Consider the following 20245-nt stretch of genomic DNA (forward strand, 5'->3'; position numbering starts at 1 on the left):
GCTTCCTGCTGTCTGAGAGCTGATGATTGGGTGCGATGGGATGCTAGACTGCAAGAGTGGGGCTCCAGGGGGACCTACAGGTCACAGTCTGAACCCTCATTTTACAGAGAAGGCCAGTGGGCTCTGCCAGGGCCAGCGATGTGCCCCTGGCTCCCTGTGAGTCATCACAAGACCAGGAATAGAACTCAGGTCTCCTGATGACACAGAGCTGTTTCCTCTACTCCAAGGGGCCTCCTGCTTGTGGAGATGTACTTTATTTATTTATTTGTTTGAGAAGGAGTGTCACCCAGGCTGGAGTGCAATGGCGGGATCTCAGCTCACTGCAAACTCTGCCTCTAGGTTCAAGCGATTCTCCTGCCTCAGCCTCCTGAGTAGCTGCGATTATGGGCACATGCCACCATGCCCAGCTAAGTTTTGTGTTTTTAGTAGAGACGGGGTTTCACCATGTTGATTAGGCTGGTTTCCAACTCCCGACTTCGTGATCCTCCCGCCACGGCCTCCCAAAGTACTGGGATTATGGGTGTGAGCCACCTCACCCCGCCAATTTTAGAGTTTTTTTGGTACAGATGGAGCTTTGCCATGTTGCCCAGGCTGGTCTCAAACTCCTGGGCACAAATGATCCTCCCATCTCAGCCTCCCAAAGTGCTGGGATTACGGGCATGAGCCACCGCGCCCTGCTGAGATGTACTTTATATTAAAGAACAAATCAGGGCAGACTACATTTGTGTCAGCCCAACCCCACACAATTAAGAGTCAGTGATTAAACAGACCAGACCAGACCCCATGTGCCTGTGACTGTTGGAGGCTTGTTTTCGGGAGGCAATACTTTTTTTTTTTTTTTTTGAGACAGTCTTGCTCTGTGTCCCAGGCTGGAGTGCAGTGGCACAATCACAGTTCACTAAAGCCTTGACCTCCATTTGTGGGCTTTAAAGAGGATTATGGGGCTGGGCGCTGTGGCTCACGCCTATAATCCCAGCACTTTGGGAGGCCGAGGCGGGTGGATCACGAGGTCAAGAGATCGAGACCATCCTGGTCAACAAGGTGAAACCCCATCTCTACTAGAAATACAAAAATTAGCTGGGCATGGTGGCGCGTGCCTGTAATCCCAGCTACTCAGGAGGCTGAGGCAGGAGAATTGCCTGAACTCAGGAGGCGGAGGTTGCGGTGAGCTGAGATCGCGCCATTGTACTCCAGCCTGGGTAACAAGAGCGAAACTCCATCTTAAATAAATAAATAAATAAACAAATAAAGAAGATTACGATATGGAAAAGATGGGAAGGAGTGCCAGTGTCTCATAGGTGCTCAGTAACTTCAATGTGGAGTTCTTTTTCCTGGATTAGGAACTTCTGATCTTGTACATTATGGGTGCACAAAAATTCTTGAATTCTTAAGAAAGGGACAGGCATAGGCTTGCAATCCTGGCTCTAAATGCTGAGCAATTGCTCAGGGACAAATGCTCAATTGATCATGTGCTGTTTGCTAAATTTCAGTGTGTGCCCCAGCCACGCCTTCATCACCACCACACCCCCGCCCCCACCCCCACCCCATCTCCCAGGGCCTGCTATGCAAGGCCTATCAGGCTTGGGCTGGAGTGTGAGAATGACTGGGCATACCTCCCAGGAAGGACTGCTCTCAGAAGCTCCCTGCTCACCTGGTTCCCCACTGTGTCTCTTCCTTTCGGCCCTTCTCTTTTTTTTTGAGTTGGAGTCTCCCTCTGTCACCAGGCTGGAGTGCAGTGGCCCAATCTTGGCTCACTGCAACCTCTACCTCCCAGATTCAAGTGATTCTCCTGCCTCAGCCTCCCGGGTAGCTGGTATTACAGGCGCCTGCCCCCATACCCAACTTTCTTTTTTTTTTTTTCGTGTTTTTTAGTAGAGACGGGGTTTCACCATGTTGGCCAGTATGGTCTCCATCTCTTGACCTGTGATCTGCCCGCCTTGGCCTCCCAAAGTACTGGGATTACAGGCATGAGCCACCATGCCCGGCCCTTTTTTTTTTGAAATAGAGTCTGACTCTGTCACCAGGCTGGAGTGCAGTGGTGTGATCTTGGTTCACTGCAACCTCTGCCTCCTGGGTTCAAGCAATTCTCCTGTCTAGGCCTCCTGAGTAGCTGGGATTACAGGCATGCACCACAACACCCGGCTAATTTTTGTGCTTTTAGTAGAGGTGGGGTTTTACTATGTGGGCCAGGCTGTTCTCGATTTCCTGACCTCGTGACCCACCCGCCTCAGCCTCCCCTTTTTGGCCCTTCTCTTTGGTACGGCCTACTTAGGGAGGGCCCCAGCAGATTCCCAGGGAAGAGAAAAACAGGGACAGATGGGAGAAATCAAGGCTGAGCCCAAGGATGGAGTCTTGTGTCCACCAAGGAATCAGGCCTACAGGGGAAGGCTGGGATATGGGTGCAGAATGCAGTGACAGTAACAACTCAGTGCTGCAAGGGCAAGGTGGCACTCTCTTGCCTGAAGGTGCTCAGAGGCTATTTATTTTGAAAAACCATCCCTCATCCCCCATCCCTCATCCCCCCATTCCTCATCCCCCATCCCTCATCCCCCATCCCTCATCCCCTCATCCCTCATCCCCCATTCCTCATCCCCTCATCCCTCATCCCCCACATCCCCTCATCCCCCCCATCCCTCAGTGCCCACTGCGCTCTGCTGTACCCTCTCCTTCCTTCCTAGAAATCCTAACTCATACCGTCCCAGACTATGCAGCTTGTTTAATTAAATATATATATTCATTATAAGAGCAACAGAGGCAACTTACAGAAAATGCAAAAACTGCGGAAAGATGCAGGGAAGAGAAAGAGATCACCTCTAGCACCATCATTTGGAGAGGAGGGCAGAGGTATTCAGAGGACACTTCTGTGAATGTTACTCATTCTGAGAGTCACTCATGAGGCTCCCCCACTGCACCCTGGTGTCAGGGGTACTGAGGGAGAGATTTGGGTTAGGAGGCAGAGGGGTGAGTGGGTGGGAGGGGAGGGACAGTGCCACTCACCCTGACTTTAGCAAGTATATTTTCTTGTGGTCTTTGCTCTGTATTTCTTTGATCGTTCTGCATACAGTGCTTTTAGAAGCATAGTTAACACAGTGTCGTTCACAGGTCCTAGAAGAAGTACATTTTGAAGCAGGGCTGTGACAGGCAGTACTGGCCAATGGGTGGTTTATAATTAATCATTCCCTATTCTAAAAAATAGTGACTCGGTTTTAAAGGTTCAGAAAACTATTACTTAAGTTCCTTGGCAGAGGAAGTGGCCATTATGTTGCTCCCTGCAGCTCTGCTTTTGTGGAAGAGGGAAAAAAAAAAGTGTTTTCATTTGGCATTTCTCTGAGCTGCTCAGATACGCTGGCCATTGTTAGTGCATGCAGGAGCAGAACAGCCCCTGTGATTGTACATGGCAAGAGCTTCCCGCTGAACTGGGGTAGAGGAAGTAACCAGAAAGACATGTTTCTTGGATCCGGCAAAGGCAGAAGCAGAAAAGAGAGCTCCCTCTGCCTCCAGCCGTCTATTTTCTTTCCTCAGTGGGCTCCTCTGCCCCCCAGCATGGGGCCTGCCCATCTCACAACACGAGAGGGCACCACTCAGACCCCTTCACCTGTGAACCGTGCTCCTGGGAGTTTTTAGTGCCGAGACCCTGTCCCTGTGGGCACCCCTAACATGCCCTATATTCAACAAACGTGCATTAAGCACCTACTGAGTTCTCTGATGAGTGGGGGCCAGGAGCTGACATCGTTGTCGCCGTGGTCAGGGAAGGGTCCTTTATAGAGTTGCGGACCGTGATGTGTGGAAAGTGCCGGTGATCGGAGGAGCCGCATGTGGTCCTTGACTCCTGCCTTAGACTTCCCTGCACGCTGCACTTGTGTCTGTTGTGTGCTGGTGCTCCTAGACTGCCCTGTGAGTTCTGATTCCTGCTTAGCAGCTGAGGAAGGCATATTGCAAGCATCGCACTGGGAGCGGTTCTCTTTGCGCACTGTTTCCATCTTTGTTCCTACGAGTTTGTCATTTGTGCAGGAACTTGAAGTCTGTGTTAGGTTTTATCTTCACAGCTGCTTTATCAAGTGGAAAATGGAACAGTGGAAATACTGATGCAGTGATTAGGAGTGTCGATGTCTCTTTCATTTGTAACCGCATTCAGGCACTGATGGACTTCCAGATGTGGACTGGATGCCGTGAACTGCCTCCATCAGGGGCGCATTGGAGTTAATCACACCGGACCGTGTGTTCAGTTGTGAAGGAAAGGGGCACATATCACACACATGCCAACACCAGCAGTTTCATTCTTAGGGAAGTTCTTGGGCAAGTGCACTGGGTCATGAGAAAGTTGATAGCCACGTTCTCTGATATGCCAAAACACTGAGAATGACCCTAAACCTCGCTCAATGAGAGAATGATAGGGTCACACAATGGAATATTACATAGCAGTGAAAATGAATGAACTACATCTACATGTCTGTGAATCATAGAGACATACAAATGAGGCTGGACCAGGTGGTCATGCCTATAATCCCAATGTTTTGGAGGCCCAGGTGGAGGATTGCATGAGGCCAGAAGTTCGAGACCAGCCTGGGCAATATAGTAAAATCCCATCTCTCAAAAAAAGAAAGAAAGAAAGAAAGAAAGAAAGAAAGAAAGAAAGAGAGAGAGAGAGAGAGAGAGAGAGAGAGAGAGAGAGAAAGAAAGAAAGAAAGAAAGAAAGAAAGAAAGAAAGAAAGAAAGAAAGAAAGCAAGCCAGGTATGGTAGCATGTACCTGTAGTCCCAGCTACTTGAGAAGCTGGGATGGGAGGATCAGTTGAGCCCAGGAATTTGAGGTTGCAGTGAACTGTGATTGTGCCACTGTACTTCAGCCTGAGTGATAGAGTAAGACCCTGTCCCAAGAAAAAGAAAGAAAAAAAAAAACCCAGCAACCAGGCACGATGCCCCATTCCTGTAATCCCAGCACTTTTGGAGGCTAAGGTAGGAGGATGGCTTGAGGCCAGGAGTTGGCAAGCAGCCTGGGCAACATATTGAGAACTTATCTCTACTAAAAATTAAAAAATTAGCTAAGCATGGTGGTGCTCACCTATAGTCACAGCTACTCAGGAGGCTAAGGTGGGAGGATCGCTTGAGCCCAGGAGTTTGAGGTGGCAAAAAGCTATGATTGAGCCACCGCCTCCAGCCTGGGCAACAGACTGAGATCCTGTATCACACACACAAAAAAGATGATTCGAGAAAAGCACCAGCTGGGCACAGTGGCTCACGCCTGTAATCCCAGTGCTTTGGGAGGCCGAGGTGGGTGGATCACCTGAGGTCAGGGGTTCAAGACCAGCCTGACCAATATGGTGAAACCCTGTCTCTACTAAAAACACAAACAAACAAACAAACAAAAAAATCAGCTGGGCGTGGTGGTGTGTGCGTATAGTCCCAGCTTGTCAGGAGGCTGAGGCAGGAGGATTGCTTGAACATGGGAGGTTGAGGCTGCAGTGAGCCGAGGCGCCATTGCACTCCAGCCTGGATGACAGAGTGAGACTGTCTCAAAAAAAAAAAAAATTAAAAAAAGAAAGAAAAGAGAAAAGCACATCACAAAAGACTGTATTCAAATCATTTGTCATTTATATAAAGCTCAAAAATGAAGCAAAGTTAGGAAAAATGTAGGGGTCCATAGGTAGTGAACCTATTTTTAAAAGTAAAGAAATGATAAACTCAAAATGTAGCACTATGTAGACGGGAAGGCCGGAAGATGGGGAAGCCGAGAGGAAGCTTCAGAGACAATGACTATGGTAGTTTTTAGGTTGCTGGGGTCTCCCGGGTATTTTATGCTTCATAAATGAACTTTTATATATGTAGCTTTTACATACATTACATACATGAATTTGCATGTATTCAATATTGTGTAATGCATTAAAAACAATGTTTGCAATGCTAAAAATACGTTGTTGAAGATTCTACGTGAAAGCTATGCTGTAGTTGGGGCTTTTCACAACCCTTTCAAGCCCTCTCGGCAAGAGCAGTCCTCCCTTATTGCCCTCAGTGAACTTCACCTTCTAGGGACTCAGATTTTCTTTTTTTTTTTTTTTTTTTGAGATGGAGTCTCGCTTGTTGCCTGGGCTAGAGTGCAGTGGCACGATCTTGACTTGCTGCAAGCTCCACCTCCAGGGTTCAAGTGATTCTCCCGCCTTAGCCTCCTGAATGGCTGGAATTACAGGCATGTGCCACCATGCCTGGCTCATTTTTGTATTTTTTAGTAGAGATGGGATTTCACCATGTTCACCAGGTTGGTCTCGAACTCCCGAACTCAGGTGATCCACCTGCGTTGGGCTCCCAAAGTGCTGGGAATACAGGTGTGAGCCACTGCGCCCAGCTGGGACTCAGATTTTGCTGACGACCGGGAGAGTACTGTGTGCCATATCCTGGTCCGGCAGCAGCAAGTGAGTCTCCCATCTCTCAGGGCAGTCTCCGGGATGCCTGATGGTGAGTGTATTCCTCGCTGGTGCCTGGCTGCTGCAGCCTCCTCCAATGTTTATCAAACATAGGACTTGCCTGCTGTGGGGGAAAGTAAGACCATAGGGGTCTCAGGAACCTGCCCAAACTCGCCTGGCTGCACAGTGACAATTCAACCAGCTTTCTTACCCGAGCTCCAGGGCTCTGATGGTGACGAGAGAAAACCTTAGATGACCTACTGCCATGCTGGCCTCATATTTGTCTCTTTTCTGCCGGGCTTGGGGCAGAGGGTACCAGGGAGGAGGACTCTGGCTCCAGGTGTTAAAGTGAGAGGGAAGGGCATCTGTATAGCTAGGCAGGGCCCAATGCCAGGCAGAGCTGTCTCTGCCCCTTTGATGCCTTTGTCCCTGTCCCTGAACTGTGGCCAGTAGCCAGTGTGGACTCCAACCTCCCCCAGCTTTGGGAGTGTTATCTGCCTGGGAGTCACTGATCTTACTCCCTCCTCTGACAGCCACCTTGGATGAGGAGAAAGGAAGGACAGTTTGCCAAATATGATACTAAAATGCCTCATAAGCAGCCAGACGTGGTGGCTCACACACTTTGGGAAGCCGAGGCAGGCGGATCACAAAGTCAGGAGTTTGAGACCAGCCTGGCCAATATGATGAAACGCTGTCTTTACTAAAAATACAAAAATTAGCCAGGCATGGTGGCGCACGCTCGTAGTCTCAGCTATTTGGGAGGCTGAGGCAGGAGAACCGCTTGAACCCGGGAGGCAGAGGTTGTAGTGAGCCGAGATCGCACCATTGCACTCTAGCCTGGGCGACCAAGCAAGACTTCGTATAAAAAAAAAAAAAGTGGCTCATGACTGTAATCACAGCACTTTGGAAGGCCAAAGTGGGCAGATCACAAGGTCAGGAGTTCAAGACCAGCCTGGCCAACATGGTGAAACCCTGTCTCTACTAAAAATACAAAAATTAGTCAGGTGTGGTGGCACACGCCTGTAATCCCAGCTACTTGGGAGGCTGAGGCAGGAGAACCGCTTGAACCCGGGAGGCAGAGGTTGTAGTGAGCCGAGATCGCACCATTGCACTCTAGCCTGGGCGACCAAGCAAGACTTCATATAAAAAAAAAAAAAAGTGGGGCCGGGCACGGTGGCTCAAGCCTGTAATCCCAGCACTTTGGGAGGCCAAAGTGGGCAGATCACAAGGTCAGGAGTTCAAGACCAGCCTGGCCAACATGGTGAAACCCTGTCTCTACTAAAAATAAAAAAATTAGTCAGGTGTGGTGGCACACGCCTGTAATCCCAGCTACTTGGGAGGCTGAGGCAGGAGAATCGCTTCAATCTGGGAGGCGGAGTTTGCAGTGAGCCAAGACCGTGCCATTGCACTCCAGCTTGGGTGACAAAGTCTCTGTCTCAAAAAAAAAAAAAAACAACCAAAAAAACCAGCAAAGCTAAAACCAAAACAGAACAAAAAAACATCTCATAAGCAAGAAGGGCTTTGCAGGCCGGGCAGAGAGCCCTGTGCTGCTTCTGAGTCCAGGGGTATGGGCTAGGAGGTGGGATCAGGCACTCGGTGGCTGTTGGTCCTCTCTGAGATCTTTGGCCAGATTTATTGCTACCGCTTGCTGATGAATGGTTATACATTTGGTTTGAAGGACCAAGTGTGCTTACATGAAACTGGCTGTGTTCCCTGGCCTCTGTTTCCTTCGCTGATTGGACTAATTTGATTGATTGGTTAATAAATGAGTCCAAGGTGGCTGGGCTAATTTTTATCTTAGATTCTATGAATCTATAACTTCTACCAAAAATAGTTTACTTGTTCCTTTAATCTTTAATCTCCTTTTTCTTGAGTAGTAAAATACACCCAGTTTTTTTTCAAGGAGTAGAGAATGCATTTTTTGGTTTTGGTTTTTTTTTTTAGAGAATGCATGTTTTTTAACCTTCCGGTTTGGTCCCTGGAGTAAACACAGCATTGCTCTAGGTGGTTTAGTCGGTGACGTAGGTACTGGAGGGAGCATGGAACAGGGAATCAGAAGCCTGGTTCCCACCCCAGCTGTGCATCTGGGCCAGCCTCCTGATTCTTCTGGGCCTCCGTTACCACCCGTATGACGAGCATTCTGCCATGAAGACCCTGCATTTGAAGACGTCCTGTGTACTTGTGCACGTGGGTGCCTGGCATTCATCCCTACAGGCGTGTGTTCATTCACACATTCATCAGGTACTCAGCAGGCCCCTGCCATGGGCCAGGCAATGTCCTGGGCACTGGAATATCATGGAGAACAAAGCAGGGTGCCTATTTCCATGGTGCTTGGAGTTTTGAGGGGAAGAGAGACACAGGATTGGTAACTACATGGCAGTGTGTGGGTGATGTAGTGCTGAATGAGGGCCTCGTGCAGCTGGGGGAGCGGAAGCGATGTTTAGGCCGAGACCTGGAATAGAAGGGGGTCGTGGGGATGATGTGGGAAGAACGAGTGTGAGGAGGAGAGTGAGGGGAGCTGAGGGGAAGGCTCCACACCTTCTAAGGAGTGGGGAGAGATGAGGCCTCCAAGGACAGCAGGGCTGTGCAGGCCACACTGAGGAGCGTGAACCTCATCCTGTGGGCAGTGGCAGGCCCTTGAAGGGTTTTCTAATCCAGGGAGTGGGGTGGCTGGATCGTTGCTTCAGAATGCTCTCCCAGGCAGCTGAATGGTGGGGACCAGGTAGGGGGTGCCACCAGAAGACTGCTGCCTCAATCCAGGCAGAGGTGAAGGCGGCCTGGACCCCTTCATGATTAGCACTGAGGCCTCTCGTGGCTTTCTCAGATCAGAACAAAGCTGCTTCTTCAGTGGCTGTGGGCTTACGGAGTGTCTCCTCCCTCCCCAGAGGTGGCGAGAGGCGTGCTGACCAGCCTGCCGGGAGACAATGTGACCCTGACCTGCCCCTGGGGAGAGCTGGAAGACAATGCCACTGTTGACTGGGTGCTCGAGAAGCCAGCTGAAGGTGCCCACCCCGGCAGATGGGTTGGCATGGGAAGGAGGCTGCTGCTGAGGTCGGTGCAGCTCCACGACTCGGGAAACTATTCCTGCTTCCAGGCCGGCCACCCAGCTGGGACTGTGCACTTGCTGGTGGATGGTAAGTTGTGCCTCAGAGCTCCCGGAGACAGTTCCCCTAAGAAATGAGGCCCTGTGCGTTCCAGAGACAGTCCCTGTCTGAACCTTCAAACTCCTGCCATTTCCTTGGTGCAAGAATTTTGGGGAAGGCCCACAAATGTCTGCCAGCTAGATGCCGGCCAAGACTGTGGCTGGGTGGGGTGTCTTACTGATGGGGAACGTTGGCTTTGGGAGTTAGGACTTCTGGTGAACTGAATAGTCTGGGGCCCCGAGACAGGGAGCCTGGGTTTGAATCCTGCCCCTCACATACAGTTTCACTTCACCACCCCTCAGTTTCATCTTTGGCAAAATAAGGTCAATTTTTTTTTTTTTTGAGGTGGAGTCTCACTCTGTTGCCCAGGCTGGAGTGCAGTGGCACAAACTCGGCTCACTGCAACCTCCATCTCCTGGGTTCAAGCAATTCTCCTGCCTCAGCCTCCTGCGTAGCTGGGATTACAGGTGCCTGCCACCATGCCCGGCTAATTTTTGTATTTTTAGTAGAGATGGGGTTTCGCTATCTTGGCCAGGCTGGTTTTGAACTCCTGACCTTGTGATCCACCTGCCTCAGCCTCCTAAAGTGCTGGGATTACAGGCGTGAGCCACTGCGCCCGACCCTATATGGTTAATTTTATTACCTTACCTTAGAGTTGTTGCAAAGGAATTCTATGTGAATTTGCATATGTGTGTGTCTGTGTGTGTGTATCACACACGTGGTGCTAAAAAGTCTGCATAATGCATCCTAAGCTCTCAAATTAGCTATTCTTATTTTTTTTAGAATTAGCAAGTTCTTAGCTCCCTCCCACCTACACAAAGACTTCCTAGCACCCGTGTCCTGTGTGCGGAGCCCTGTGCCAAGGCACTTCCTTCCTGTATCTCTTGGAATCCTTCAGCAGCCCTGCCGGGGAAAGCAGGCTTATCACCACTGCTGTCATCATTTCATTGTCATCAGTTTATTTTTTACTGGAGGAAACTCGAGAGTGGCTAGGACTTGCCTTTGATCATCCTCTCTCCTCTTTAGACAAATTGGCCCTGGGTGCTTCCCTTCCCCTGTCCTTGATTCATGTCACAGCCTGACACGAGGACTTGGGTGTCCTTTAATTTCCCAGTGGAGATTCCATTCGTGTGTGGCTGACTGTGGCCGTGGTGTCTGGTCCTGACTGGCTTCAGGGCTGGGGCTGAGAGACTGAGCCACATGCTCCCCTCCCAAGGGAAGCTGCCCTGCCTGGGAGGTCAGGTGTGCCCCAGGATCTCCGCCCACCTGCTCACGCCTGCCATGCTCTCCTTTCAGTTCCTCCCGAGGAGCCCCAGCTCTCCTGCTTCCGGAAGAGCCCCCTCAGCAATGTTGTTTGTGAGTGGGGTCCTCAGAGCACCCCATCCCCGACCACCAAGGCTGTGCTGTTGGTGAGGAAGTTGTAAGTATCTTGGGCTGAGCTGCGAGCATATCTGCTGCCTCCTTCCTGAGGTCCCCAGAGAGGGGCTGGTTCAGATGATTCCAAACGTTATCATTAGGAAGTAATTCCTTCAGGCTGAGGAAGAGGAGGTGAGAGGGAACTGAGATTTACATTTGGCTGTCCCCCTGAACCGGGCCCTGTGCTTGGAACCTTGTCCTATTCACTTGACCTTGGCTATCACAACAGCTATGGGAAGTGGGGATTATTCTCACTTAACAGATGGAGAGACTGAGGCCCAGAGACTGATTAACTGGGTTTGGGTCACTTAGCTAGTAAGTGGCTCTGCTGGGAATTCAATCTCAGTCTGTCTGATTTCATTCAAAGTCCAAAGGTTATGGGCGTTGCTCTAAAAACATGCAGACGTCCCTGGGAAGGACAGCCAGCCCATTATCAGTGTCTGAGCCTGTGGGCACTTCAGGCTATTTCCATGATAAAGGCACGAGAGAAAGTGGTAATGGGCAGGGGAGAGGGAGCTGGGGGCCCTGGGGCGAGAAGTCACACCCCGCATGGGGGTCCCTGCGCCATCACTGGAAGACCTGGGATTCGATCAGTCATGGATGTAGAGGAGGTGGAAGATGCTGAAAACAAATCTGTCTCTGCAGTTTTGCCGGTCCCCATCCCAGAGCCACGGTCTCCCTAGTCCAGAGGTTTACAGTTGAGTTTGAGCTGTCAGTCATCAGAATACCGCGGCAAGGAGGACACGTTCCAAGACCCTTAGTGGATGCTTGAAAATGTAAACGGTGCTGAACCCTGTATAAACTATGTTTTTCTATAGACATGTCTTATGATAGCTTATAACTTAGGTGCAGTAAGAGGTTAGCAATAATAATAACATAGAACGATGCTAACAACACACTGTAATAAAGGTTGTTATGTGAATGTGGTCTCTCTCTTTCTCAAAATGTCTTTTTTTTTTGAGACGGAGTTTCGCTCTTGTTACCCAGGCTGGAGTGCAATGGCGCGATCTTGGCTCACCGCAACCTCCGCCTCCTGGGTTCAGGCATTTCTCCTGCCTCAGCCTCCTGAGTAGCTGGGATTACAGGCACGTGCCACCATGCCCAGCTAATTTTTTGTATTTTTTAGTAGAGACGGGGTTTCACCATGTTGACCAGGATGGTCTCAATCTCTTGACCTCGTGATCCACCCACCTCAGCCTCCCATAGTGCTGGGATTACAGGCGTGAGCCACCGCGCCCGGCCCTCAAAATGTCTTATTACTGTACTCACCCTTCTTGTGATGATGTAAGGTCATGAAATGCCCGCACGACGAGATGAAGTGAGGTGAAAGACGTGTAGGCATTGTGACTCAGTGGTAGGCTACTACCAACTCTCTGACTATGTGTCAGAAGGAGGATCACCTGTTTTGGGTCACTCTGGTAACCGAGCTGTGATGCTGGTGGTGGATGTCAGGTCGAGCGACGGGTAGCATGCGCAGTAGAGGAATGCTGAACAAAGCGATGATTCATGTCCTGGGTGGGACGGCATGAAATTTCATCACACTTCTCAGAACAGTGGGCAGTTTAAAACTTCTGAAGTGCTAATTTCTGGAATTTTCTGTTTAATATTTTTGGACCGCAGTTGACCACAGGTAACTGAAATCTGAGAAAGCAAGACCTCAGATAAGGCAGGACTACCGAATCAGAAAGCCAGAGCAGTGACTTCAACGGGGTGGTTCGGCTCCCAGTTGGGTCTGTTTCCACGGAGTTGCAGTTACATCTTTGTTCTGTCTTCTACGCTGGAAAGTGCGGATTACCCATTTGCAAATGATGTAGCTGCCATTACCCCTGTAGTTCATGCCGCCAGGCCAGATCGCTTCACAGCCCAGTGAAGGATACGCCTTGGTTTGTACCACAAAGGCTTGTACCATAGACAAGATTAGGCAGGACGGTGGCTGGCAGCTTCCCAGGCCAGCCCATGGAAAGCTCTGTCATTTCTGACACTTCAACCAGAATGTTTTTTTTTTTTTGAGAGGGAGTCTTGCTCTGTCACCCAGGCTGGAGTGCAGTGGCGCCATCTCAGCTCACTGCCATCTCTGCCTCCAGGGCTTAAGCGATTCTCCTGCCTCAGCCTCCTGAGCAGCTGGGACTACAGTTGTGCACCACCACACCCAGCTAATCTCTGTATTCTTAGTAATGATCGTAGAGTTTCACCATGTTGGCCAGGTTGGTCTCAAACTTCTAACCTTAGGTTACCAGCCTGCCTTGGCCTCCAAAAGTGCTGGGATTACAGGCATGAGCCACCGACTGGAATACTTTCTATGTTGACAGTGGGAGTAGGAGAGGATGCAGTGTCACAGCGCTGGCGTCATCTGCTCTGAAGAGTCAGCATGGTCACTGGGCATCTTTGAAGTGAGGAGAGAGCAGGGGAAGTGGCTGCAAGAGCCTCAGGGGCCCCAGCACCCACTCAGGTGCCACTCAGACCTCCGGATGCTGCAGGGCCTGGAAGAGACAGGCCCTTGGAAAGGGATCACTGGGAGCTCTGCTTTTTCTCTGGTGTGTCTGCTTTCATACTCTTGCCCAACTGCAGTACTGCTCACCCCTTCTTCCACAGGCGTGGGTGAGCTCAGCCTCCACCTTTGACCAGGGGCGGTGCTGGGGCAGTGGGAGAGATGCAGGCCAGTAAGACTGAGTCCTGCCCTCTTACCCGGCCTGGGCATAGGCGTAGAGCAGTCGCTGACCCTGCCTTCCCAGTGTGGGTGGATGGAAGTTTGGGTGGTGTTGGGGGAAGGAGGAAGGGGACTTTCATTCAGCCTGGGAAGGTTGAGTTTGTCTCATGTGCTGGACTCGGTGGGAGCCCAAGGTTCAAACCTCAGTCAGAGGTGGGAGACTCGTCACCCCAGCCGCAGAGTGGCCTCGCATGCCCACATGTGTCATAAGAGAGTGAAGCCTCAGGTTTCCAGGACAGGTGGGATGGTGGCTGACTCACCTCGAATGTCTTCAGTCACCCAGCATTCTTTTCTGGACTCACCTGCCAAAACCCCTCAAGCACTTTTTGTGTCTCTGAAGTGGCATTTCTGTTGGGTATCTAGTCATCTGAGGATAGTTTTTTTTTTTTTTTTTTTTTGAGAGGGAGTCTTGCTCTGTCACCCAGGCTGGAGTGCAGTGATGCGATCTTGGCTCACTGCAACCTCCGTCTCCTGGGTTCAAGCGACTCTCCTGCCTCAGCCTCCTGAGTAGCTGGAGTTACAAGTGTGTGCCACCATGCCTGGCTAATTTTTTGTATTTTTAATAGAAATGGGGTTTCACCATGTTGGTCAGGCTGGTCTCAAACTCCTGACCTTGTGATACACCCACCTTGGCCTCCCAAAGTGCTGGGATTACAGGCGGGAGCCACTGCATCTGGCTGACAGATCTTTTTGGTTAATGCCTTGAAGCCAGGGTGGGGCCGCTCTTGATTCATTTCTACATCCCCTAAAGTGCAAAGAGCACAGGCCTGGCGGGAGACCAGAGCTGGCCAGCCCTCTGTTGCCTGAGTGACTGGCTGAGCCCTCCAGCCTAGCCCCTCTCACCTCTTGTGCCAGGCACTACAGGTTTATATATATTTATAAATCTAGCTAGTTTCTTTGTCTCTAGATTTTACGTTTATTTCTCAATCTTAACAGAACCGGCTGGGCACGTTGGCTCATGCCTGTAATCCCACCACTTTGGGAGGTGGAGGAGGTGGAGGGGGGATGATCACCTGAGGCAAGGGTTCAGGACCAGCCTAGCCAACATGTTGAAACCCCCGTCTCTACTAAAAATACAAAAATTGGCCGGGCGTGGTGGCTCACACCTGTAATCCAAGTACTTTGGAGGCCAAGGCGGGTGGATCACCTGAGGTCTGGAGTTCAAGACCAGCCTGACCAACATGGTGAAACCCCATCTCTATTAAAAATACAAAAATAAGTTGGGTATGCATGGGAGGCCAAGGCAGGAGAATCACTTGAACCCAGGAGGTGAAGTTTGCAGTAAGCCGAGATTGCACCATTGCACTCCAGCCTGGGTGACAGAGGGAGATTCCATCTCAAAAAAAAAAAAAAAAAGCCAGGTGTGGTGGCTCACGCCTGTAATCCTAGCACTTTGGGAGGCTGAGGTGGGCAGATCATGAGGTCAAGAGATTGAGACCATCCTGGCCAACATGGTGAAACCCTGTCTCTACTAAAAATACAAAAATTAGCCTGGTGTGGTGGTGCACATCTATAGTCCCAGCTACTCCGGAGGCTGAGGCAGGAGAATCGCTTGAACCGAGGAGGCAGAAGTTGCAGTGAGCCGAGATAGTGCCACTACACTCCAGCCTGGCGACAGAGCAAGACTTCGTCTCAAAAACAAGCAAGCAAACAAAACTCTGGAGCCGGGATTCCACTTCCCCCTGCTCTCCCCTCTTGAGTCTGTGCAGAAACTGACAGACGAGCCCTGCCTTGTTTCGTGTCTAACAGTGATAACAGTCCAGCCAAAGACTTCCAGGAGCCGTGCCAGTATTCCCAGGAGTCCCGCAAGTTCTCCTGCCAGTTGGCCGTCCCAGAGGGAGACAGCTCTTTCTACATAGTGTCCCTGTGCGTCGCCAGTAGTGTCGGGAGCAAGTTCAGCAAAGCGCAAACCTTTCAGGGTTGTGGAATCTGTACGTAAGCTCTTCCCCGCTCCAGCAGTTTCCTTCTCTTTTAATGTGATCCTCCTTATGGACTTCTCGGAGGGGCAGGGAAGAGGTGGTGGAGGGGTCTGGTGGGTTGGTGCATTTTGGGCATTGCTTGCCAGGAAGTGTGGCAGTGATGAAGCAGGGCCTTGTGGTGCTGTGCATGGGGAGTGAACGGGGCTGGGTGGGGCCCAGCCTGCTGGGATCTCAGCCTGCCTGGACTTCCCCGCACTGTATTTGCTGCTGCATAAAGTCCATGCTCCCTTTTCCCACAGTGCAGCCCGATCCTCCTGCCAACATCACAGTCACTGCTGTGGCCAGAAACCCCCGCTGGCTCAGTGTCACCTGGCAAGACCCCCCCTCCTGGAACTCAACTTTCTACAGACTGCAGTTTCAGCTCCGCTATCGGGCTGAACGATCAAAGACATTCACAACATGGATGGTAGAGTTATGTTTTACTTCTGGTCAGAAAGGTGCTCCCAGATGCTTGAGTATAGGAGAAAGGGTACTGGAGGCCGGGTACAGTGGCTCAGGCCTGTAATCCTGGCACTGCGGGAGGCTGAGGTGGGTGCATCACCCAAGGTCAGGAATTCAAGACCAGCCTGGCCAACATAGTGAAACCCTGTCTCTCCTAAAAACACAAAAATGAGCCAGGCGTGGCAGCACGTGCTATAATCCCAGCTACTCCGGGGGCTGAGACAGGAGAATCGCTTGAACCCAGGTGGTGGAGGTTATTGTGGGTAGAGATCGCACACTGCACTCCGGCCTGGGTGAGACTCCATCTCAAAGAAAGAAAGAAAGAAAGAAAACCATAGGCTCTAGGTCCTGCTTCACAATTGGCTACCTTTGTGGCCGTGGATAAATGTTGTAAGCTTTCTGAGCCTTGGTGGTCTCATTTATTAAATGAGCAGGATAATGCCAGGCCAGTCTCCTCTTCCCAGGCCTGTCTGTGAGGAGAGCAATGTGGGAAGAGGTTTGGGCTATAGACACATCAAGGGTTGTGGCTTGTCTGATTCTATAGTGCAGGGGTGGGGCGGGGACTTTGCGATTCAACTTCCGTGGGCCCTGAGGGCAACCCCCTCTCTATCGGAGCCTTCGGGGAGGTGGGAGCCTCTGGGGGCCTCTGCCAGCCAAAGCACAGGGCTGACCAAGGCACCAACCTGCTAGGGAGCTGCGTGCCTAGCACCACCCTAGGCCCCTCCTCAGAGTCACTGTGCCCCCACCCTCAGGTCAGGGACCTCCAGCATCACTGTGTCATCTACGACGCCTGGAGCGGCCTGAGGCACGTGGTGCAGCTTCGCGCCCAGGAGGAGTTCGGACAAGGCAAATGGAGCGAGTGGAGCCCAGAGGTCATGGGCACACCTTGGACAGGTACGGCAGTGGGCACCGAGGGAGGAAGGGATGTTTCAACTCTCACTGCATCAGCTATCCATTGCGATGTGACAAGTGGCCTCAAAATGAGTGGCTTAGGCCAGGCACGGTGGCTCACACCTATAATCCCAGCACTTTGGGAGGCTGAGGCGGGTGGATCACCTGAGGTCAGGAGTTCGAGACCAGCCTGGCCAACATGGTGAAACCCCATCTCTAGTAAAAATACAAAAATTAGCTGGATGTGGTGACAGGTGCCTGTAATCCCAGCTACTCGGGAGGCTGAGGCAGGAGAATCGCTTGAATCCGGGAGGTGGAGGTTGCGGTGAGCCGAGGTTGGGCCATTGTACTCCAGCCTGGGCGACAAGAGTGAAACTCTGCTTCAAAAAAAAAAAAAAAAAAAGCAAAAAACGAGTGGCTTAAAACAACAACCATTTATCTCCTTGAGATTCAAAAAATACAGTCGGTTAGGCAGCTCTTCTGCTGGTGTTGCCTGAATCAGGAATGCAGCTGCCATCAGATCAGGATGGTCCGAGGTGGCCTCGCTGACATGTCTGACGATGGTGCTGGCTGGTGGCCAGGGCCCTCAGTTCTCCCTGTGCTTCTCATCCTCAGCTGCCAGCCCAGACTCAGGGCAGGCGGGTGGGGATGCCGCCACAGCTGGAGGGACCAGCTGCAGAGAAGTTAGCTGTATTTAATCCAGGGTAGTTACTCATACTTTTTATTTTTTTCAAATGTTAAAGGTAATAATAATTGCCATTTGGGGAGTGTTGAAATTAGCATGTTTGTTGTAGAACATGAAAAATTCCAGAAAAACGTGAAAATAATAATTATCACCAGTATTTTTATTACCTAGAGAAACAGTAAGATCATGTTAGTATGCGGCTTTCTTTTTTCTAGATACATGTGTGTGTTTATATGTATAAATGTAATATTCCTCATGTTGTCAATTACTTTTGGAAACATTATTTAGTAACTGCATGATTAATGATTAATATGTATATTTTAAAACCCTGTGGAATTTTTTAAAAACTTAACTTTTTTTTTTTTTTTAATTTTTTATTGGATTTTAGGTTTTGGGGTACATGAGCAGAGCATGTAAGACAGTTGCGTAGGAACACACATGGCAGTGTGCTTTTCTTTCCTTCTCCCCTTCACCCACATTTGGCACTTCTCCCCAGGCTATCCCTCCCCACCTCCTCCTCCCACTGGCCCTCCCCTTTTCCCCCCAATAGACCCCAGTGTTTAGTACTCCCCTTTCTGTGTCCATGTGTTCTCATTTTTCATCACCCGCCTATGAGTGAGAATATGCGGTGTTTCATTTTCTGTTCTTGTGTCAGTTTGCTGAGGATGACGTTCTCCAGATTCATCCATGTCCCTACAAACGACACAAACTCATCGTTCTACTATAAGGACACATGTACACGAATGTTCATTGCAGCACTGTTTACAATAGCAAAGACCTGGAATCAACCCAAATGCCCATTGATAATAGACTGGATTGGAAAAATGTGGCACATATACACCATGGAATATTATGCAGCAATCAGAAACTTTTTTTTTTTTAAACGGAGTGTCACTTTGTCGCCAGGCTTGAGTGCAGTGGCACGATCTTCGCTCACTACAACCTCCGCCTTCCAGGTTGAAGTGATTCTCCTGACTCAGCCACCCGAGTAGCTGGGACGACAGGCTCATGCCACCATACCTGGCTACGTTTTGGCTGACCACTTTCTGGGTTGTGGTCAGGGAGATTCCTGCATTCTAGGTCTAAATCCTAACCTTCCATAGCAGGGTATTGATAGATAATACCTCAAATTGTTTTATCAGGAAAAAAAGAAAGCCATATAAGCTTGTTTAGAGTTAAGGAGGGCACCAGCAGAATAACTAGAAACAGAAAGCGTCAAGCAGCTTCCTTAGAAAGCAGGAGTAGAAATGGAAGGTGTGGGACAAGGGACCACTGCTCAGTGTTATAAGCTGTTTATTACTTCTTTGCCATGTGTATGTATTAATTTGATAAAAAATTTTAGAAGTTTAGCCAGGTGTGGTGACTCACACTAGTAATCCCAGCACTTTGGGAGGCCAAGGCGGGTGGATTGCTGGAGGCCAGGGAGTTCCAGACAAACCTGGGCAACATGGCGAAACCCCATCTCTACAAAAGATTTTTAAAAATTAGCCGGGCGTGGTGGCCCGTGCCTGTGGTCCCAGCTACTTAGGAGGCTGCAGTGGGAGGATTGCTTGAGCCCAAGAGGCAGGGGTTGCAGTGAGCTGTGATTGTGCCATTGTACTCCAGCCCGGGCAACGAGGAGAAACCCTGTCTCAAAAAAAAAAAAAAAAATGTTGGCCAGGTGCAGTGGCTCATGCCTGTAATTTCAGCACTTTGGGAGGCCGAGGCAGGCAGATTATGAGGTCAAGAGATTGAGACCATCCTGGCCAACATGGTGAAACCCCATCTCTCCTAAAAACACAAAAATTAGCCAGGCATGGTGGTGTGAGCCTATAGTCCCAGTTTCTCAGGAGGCTGAGTCAGGAGAATCGCTTGAATGCTTCCAGAAACAGAGAGCTTACTACCCCTTGTAGCAATCTGTTTTATTGTTCCTGGGTTTTTGTTGTAGATGGCTTCCTGGCTTATGTTGGGGTCAAATGTTTCTAGCCCTGTAGCATAGTTGAACCAAATTAATCATTCTCAAATACTTGGCAGTTAGAACAAAAAAAGATTAAGATACCCATTTATTTGACTAAGTATGGATAAAAAGGAAAAGCTAGAAATGCTATCAGTCCCATCCCTACCCCTGCCACTTTCTCCTAGCCCTGGCCCAGGGAGAGAAGCGTTTTACCTACAGGCTGCGCATTCTTCCCCCAGATTGGATGGTGGGGGGTGATGGCTCTTCCTCCTGGCTGGCTTTGTACTGCGGGTCCTGGTCCCTTGCCCTTCCTGTGCTGGGGAGAGCCAGAGGAGTAGGCTGGGGGCTAGGATGAAATGCCAGCTGGATGCAGTAATACCAAGTGCAGGCTTCCGTCTTTGTTGGCACTTTCCCCGTTCATCAAGAACAGGAGCCAGCTTCCTATTGGGCCCTCTCCTCAGAAGCTTATTTCCCGCTCAGACCTGGATGAAGAGTGGGGCCTAACTACTACATCTTCCTTAGGAGACCATTCTAGTACCTGAGTACATCCTTCGGGGAGATGGTACTGACCTGTCGTGGTTTTCTTTCATTTGTATAGACTTGGAACCAAACATGCTCATTATCTGAATGCTAAGCATCAGTGTGGCTTTG

The 20245-nt window shown here is 50.2% G+C and overlaps 1 protein-coding gene across 2 annotated transcripts in view; it reads left to right on the top strand.

The window, feature by feature from the left end:
* The window catches only part of IL6R (interleukin 6 receptor), a 62505-nt gene that overhangs the window by 18748 nt on the left and 23512 nt on the right, over window positions 1-20245 (top strand). For both annotated transcript variants that reach the window (XM_008984435.5, NM_001267756.1), the window contains 5 exon segments: window positions 9282-9530; window positions 10836-10959; window positions 15412-15593; window positions 15881-16047; window positions 16835-16976. In XM_008984435.5, the coding sequence (XP_008982683.2) occupies window positions 9282-9530; window positions 10836-10959; window positions 15412-15593; window positions 15881-16047; window positions 16835-16976 (864 nt within the window).

This window comes from Callithrix jacchus, chromosome 18, assembly GCF_049354715.1.
Source record: "Callithrix jacchus isolate 240 chromosome 18, calJac240_pri, whole genome shotgun sequence".
NCBI lineage: Eukaryota > Metazoa > Chordata > Mammalia > Primates > Cebidae > Callithrix > Callithrix jacchus.